Source organism: Cryptomeria japonica, chromosome 2 (assembly GCF_030272615.1).
Source record: "Cryptomeria japonica chromosome 2, Sugi_1.0, whole genome shotgun sequence".
Lineage (NCBI taxonomy): Eukaryota > Viridiplantae > Streptophyta > Pinopsida > Cupressales > Cupressaceae > Cryptomeria > Cryptomeria japonica.
Genome location: NC_081406.1, coordinates 651,485,207 through 651,490,779, shown reverse-complemented (window position 1 = coordinate 651,490,779; position 5,573 = coordinate 651,485,207). Strand labels below are relative to the sequence as shown.

Here is a 5,573-nt window from a genome sequence, read left to right as displayed (position 1 = left end):
GCGATCTAGACAAATTAGAGGAATTCACAAGCATTGAGACCACCAGGACCACGGTACTCCTTAAGTTGGTATACGGATTTTTTTATTGTATTATCTCATAGCCCACTACATGTGCCATCACATTTGTCGTAGGATTATCCATGTGTTTCATACCTTTGAAGGACTAATCAAAATGTCTTACTTTAAAATCATCTTCTTATCCTTGTCTTATATACAAGATGATATAAATTTTACAATTCTATATATTGATGTTATAACTCTTCTACTAAATCTCTTTTATAAAGCTATTGGATTTTACATATGCCTCTTTAAATCATCTGATGATTAAAAGAACTCCATTTTAAATCATCTGATTAAAAGAACTCTATAATTAGAATAGAAAATGAAAATGCATAACAGAAAACATATAAAATGACAATGAACCAAATCCAAACCCAAATAAAACATGATGGCGTGCCCCTTACTTTGGTAAGTTGGAGTAACACAAAAAAATAAATTCAACGCTATGATTGCTTAAAGCACAGAAACTACCCACCCCAAATAAAAAATTCAATGAATGTTCTGTCCTCCATGATTCCAATTGACTAACCTATAACACCTACCTCTGGCTCCATTGGACCTACAACACCTACATCTACACCATGATTAATGAATGGCAAATATTTCCCAAGAAAGTAAAAAAAACCAAAAATAATCGATTACCTAACTCTACTGTTCATACCTCATTTTTTCTCTTCTTGTTTCCCCTATTTTAATGTCATTCTCTCTGAGTTTTTGAGCAATGAATGCATCGACAAAGGATAAACAGGATAGCTTACCAAGAGTTCAGACGCTAGCAGAGAGTGGGGTCAAAACGGTTCCCCTTCAATATGTGAGAGCTGATCTTGAGGCCTCCAAGCCACATGACACGCAGGTTCCAGTCATTGATTGGCACGCCTTGGGCGCCCCGCATCTACAAGAGGAGACCATTGCAGCAATCTCTACCGCTGCTCAAAACTGGGGTTTCTTTCAGATCGTCAATCATGGAATCCCACACTCTCTTATATCTCGCGTACAAGCCGTAGCCAAGGCCTTTTTCTATCTTCCCCTTGAAGAAAAGGAATTGTATAAAAATGAACAAGCTGGGAGCCCTATTGGGTATGGAAGCAAGCTTGGATACTCCCCAGATGCTAAATTGGACTGGGGAGATTATTATTATAACGCTGCCTTGCCTCCTGACAAAAGGGATATGTCCAAATGGCCCAATCAGCCTTCTGATTTCACGTATACTTTTTGCTTCCCCTCAATTCTCATTAATTGAGGATGGTTGTTATTTGTAAGATATTCTGATTTTTAAGATGTTCTGGTGAGGATTTTTTGGGTTATTTGCAGGGAGGTTATGGATGAATATTCGAGAGAGATATGGAAATTGTGGGAAGTGTTGATGCAGGCGCTGAGCAGAGGATTGGGATTGGAGGATGAAAATGCATTGAACGAGGCAGTGGGTGGAGACAGGAAAGAAATTCACTTCAGGCTTAACTATTATCCACCGTGTCCTCAGCCGGAGTTGGTACTTGGACTCTCTCCTCACTCTGATCCCAATGTTGTTACATTTCTTCTGCATGACAAAACCCCAGGCCTGCAAATTCGAAAGGATGGAAAGTGGGTTGATGTTCAAAGTGTCCCAGACGCCCTCATTGTTAATATTGCTGATGCGCTGGAGGTGCCCAGATTTGCTTTTATTTGTTTTTTCTTTTCTAATGAAAACTTCATTAGACTATATAGATATTGGTTAATTCAAACACTTTTTTGGTCTGAAGATTATTAATAAATCTCAAAGGATATTAGATCATAAACTGTACAAGGATTTATTTGGCTGAATGTGCACTTGCAGGTAGTAAGCAATGGAAAATACAAGAGCATCGAGCACAGGAGCTTAGTTCACAAGGATAGAGCAAGGATGTCATGGGCTTTCTTTTGTTCTCCACCACCCGATGAAGTGATTATCTCACCTATCAAAGAATTGATCGACAAAGACAACCCTCCTATTTATGAAGGGTCATCTTGGAAAGAATATTTGCAGAAGTTTTTCAGTAAGGGACTCCATGGGAAGGGCCAGATTCATCAGCTACAACAGTCGGCGGAAATACATCCGCACTAAGCTCCACTCTCGTTCCTCCTGGTTGTAATCTAGGAATAGGAATAAGAATAAGAATAAATAAATAAGAGGGACTCCATGGGATGGGCCAGTTTAGTTTCTTTGCTTTTCTAGAATAAAGCTGTTTTGTTTTTCAAATTGTTTCCGGATCTAGTGTGCTAGTGTGATGGTAACTTGCGAAACAAAATCTTGCATGTGATCCATAGTCAGGACTCAAGAGTCTGTTTTACACTCACAAACTTTACTTTTGACAAGGCAGAAGTCCAACACAAAATCCTAAGTAAATACATTAATAGAAAGCATTATTCTCAAGGTCTGGAAAAATCCAAAACTTAAAATCTTATTCACTGCTATCATTCTTCAATTACAGAGTTACGTCATTTTGGATATCTTATTCAATTAAAAAAAATAATGTTTTATTTAATGTTCTTATCTTTCAATTACATTTATTATTACTTAATCTAACTGTAGGTTGATTGTGCTTATGTACATTTCACCTTTTTTTTTCAGATCTATCATTCCTCTTACATTAGTGTATTTCATTTAGCTAAGGTACAAGTAGTGAGATCATTGATATATCTTTTTCTAGATTAATATTGTTTGCTTTATTGAGATATATTTTTATCATCCACACACCTTGGATACCACATCAAGGTTCCATTTTCAAGCTTAATATACATTTTTTATATTTAATTATATAGTCTAAAATTGGAAATTTGAACTTTCCTCAATATCTTTTATTTATGCCATCTAGAAGGAGTGTCCACTTAAACCCTAGCATTGCCTAATTAATGGAAAAAAAGGCCTAGAATTCTCATATGAGAAAGAAATAAGGATTATGATCATGTTGTTTGTGTAGATAATCAATATTTTAAAAATTTGTTAGTTAGTTCAGCTAATGTTATGAACTATACACAAATAGAGGATATGGATATGAAGCTTTGTTGATTAGAAAATAAAACATATGGACATGAATATTTGCAAGAGATTGTTGGTTAATTTCACATCTTTTAAAGTTACTAGTGCATTCATTCCCACCTTTTCCATGGATCCCTCTTCTAGCATTACATCATCCATTACTAGTGCTCACCTACATATGACCATGTCCACCAGTGCCCCACCATTTAGTTCTTACCCTTTTTCCATCAATCTTTGACCTTATGACCTAGATCCTAGATGTTCTCCCATCATGTTACCACTACCCACATGACATATTACATTTCCACACCTCTTTCCTCTACTATTGCCATATCTATAGTCATCCCGCTTAGGCAACCACCTTTCATACCACATACTACATTCCATATTTAAATACCCTTAAGTAAATTTCCTTTTCTAGGCCTATATCCCAAGTCATCATTTAATCCATAATGGGTTACATTTAGTCATTATTCTTTTCTCTACCCTAGGGGTACATTATTTCAAAAAATAGATAAAGCAAACAAAAGAATGGTTGCAACACCTAATTATAGTGATAATTTTATGGATGCTAAAGAAGAAAATTATTATCTTCTAATATTATAACATGTTCATTGCATATGGAATTTTGTGCACCATAATTTTCTATGTGATGATGGTAAATATGACCTAATACACATCTTATATAATATGTTATTGTGTAGACTTTATTTATGAGGATAGGTTCCTAAGAATGTTATTAACACATACTTTTATGGAATTTACTATTCAATATTTATTTTCAATTATTTAATGGCCTATATTCTTTTCATGATTACAAAAATAAATTTTTCACAAAAATTAAATTTTTATATGGGTCTTAGAGTAATTATTGAATTATTTGAGTGCGCCTAAGGCTATAATGAGCACATTAGTAATCATATATTTTTATTATAATATTTTTTCTCTTAACTTGACTATGCCTATATGATAATAAAGCACAAAATATCTTTATTAATAGAGAAAACAAGCCTGCATTCAACAATTTTACTTCTTTTGTGGGTTTGTGTGTACATGTTAAAATGGTGGAATCTATGTTGCTTGCATGTAACACCTTTAAATATTGATCATCAGTTTGGATGCTTTGGCCCTTATACATATCAGTTAGATATTATTTTAAAATGTTGGTTACAAGAAGGAATATATAAATCAAATGGCCACTACTTCCTCTTTCCCCTCTATTAAATATAAGGCTCCTAGGTAGTTCATGTTAGATTTGAAATAATCATTGATAATACACTCTAAAGTTTGTTGTGTGCTAATCTAATTACACTCGCTCATATTCATCTATTGAACACTTCTAAATCACTTCCTAAGTTACACAATCATATTGAATAATTTGTAATTATCATAGAGGAAAAGAACATTACAACATTCTTATTTCATTTTCGAACATAATGTACATGATCCCATTGACAATAATACAATCAAGGCTGAAAAATGTATAATAATACATATATATTCGCACTATGTTTAGGTACATGATACCTTGAGAAGGTTTTTATAGTGGAAAATGTGAAATCTAATAATGCATCATCTCCTCATTTTGATTAGCCAATTGTATTTTATGATAACTTGGAGATCCCATATAAAATAACCATTATGAACTATTATACATAAGACCATACATGAAATGATGGGAAATTAGGGATGTTTTATTTTATCCATCTAATCAATATAGAATTTTCTCGAAGTATTTATTACTTTATGCCAAGATAAAACCAACATCCTAAATAAATTTGAGAGTTTCCTTAAATATCATAAATGAAATGTTACTTTAGATTTTTTATGGTGGGCCACCTCTTGAATTTAGGCATAAGATAAGATAATTTTTATATCATATAGTCCTAACTAAAATTTATTTAATATTTTAAAATCAAAATTGACTTTCCTAAGGCTTATGATTGTATTGAATGATTGTTCATTCTAGCCATGTTATAGGCACTTGATTTTGGCCCTCAATTTATTGGCATGGTTTCAAATGCTCTTTTTAAATGCCTCTATGTGCATTAAAATTTCCACCTAGAAATCCATTTCTTTTAGACTATTTAAGTGCATTTAGAAAGGCCGCCTCCCCTTACCATAATCCATTATGTTTTGGTACCCAAAGGCTTCAACACTCATTTTCATAGGTTATCTCTAAGTCCTATATTAAGGTAATTTCCTTTTCTAATTCCTTCTAGTAGTTAGTTAATGGATATTTTTGTAATGATTCCTTCATCTCTTTGATCAAAGAGAACAATAACACCAAAAAAGAACTTCAATTCCTATATGTTGTTTGTTAGGCCTCCAACTCTAGCATCTAATGGAATTTTTTTTTTTGGTACAGATAATGTTCCCTTCCCAAACCAAGTTGTTCTAGATACCCCTTTCAGAGTTATGGGCCCTATAAGGATTTCTCTTTTATGTCTCCATATTCTTCTCTATGGTGGATAAAATTAATCACTATTTCTAGCCTCATTCCTCTCATGGAAGTTGG

At 33.6% G+C, this 5,573-nt stretch overlaps 1 protein-coding gene across 1 annotated transcript; it reads left to right on the top strand.

Annotated features, from left to right (window-relative positions):
- The first annotated feature begins 705 nt into the window (after positions 1 to 705).
- On the top strand, positions 706 to 2,501 carry LOC131038377 (leucoanthocyanidin dioxygenase-like). The gene is made up of 3 exons (XM_057970795.2): positions 706 to 1,263; positions 1,372 to 1,702; positions 1,874 to 2,501. The coding sequence occupies exons 1-3, from the start codon at positions 782 to 784 to the stop codon at positions 2,138 to 2,140; spliced, it is 1,080 nt and encodes a 359-aa protein (XP_057826778.2). The 5' UTR covers positions 706 to 781; the 3' UTR covers positions 2,141 to 2,501.
- The last annotated feature ends 3,072 nt before the right edge of the window (positions 2,502 to 5,573 follow it).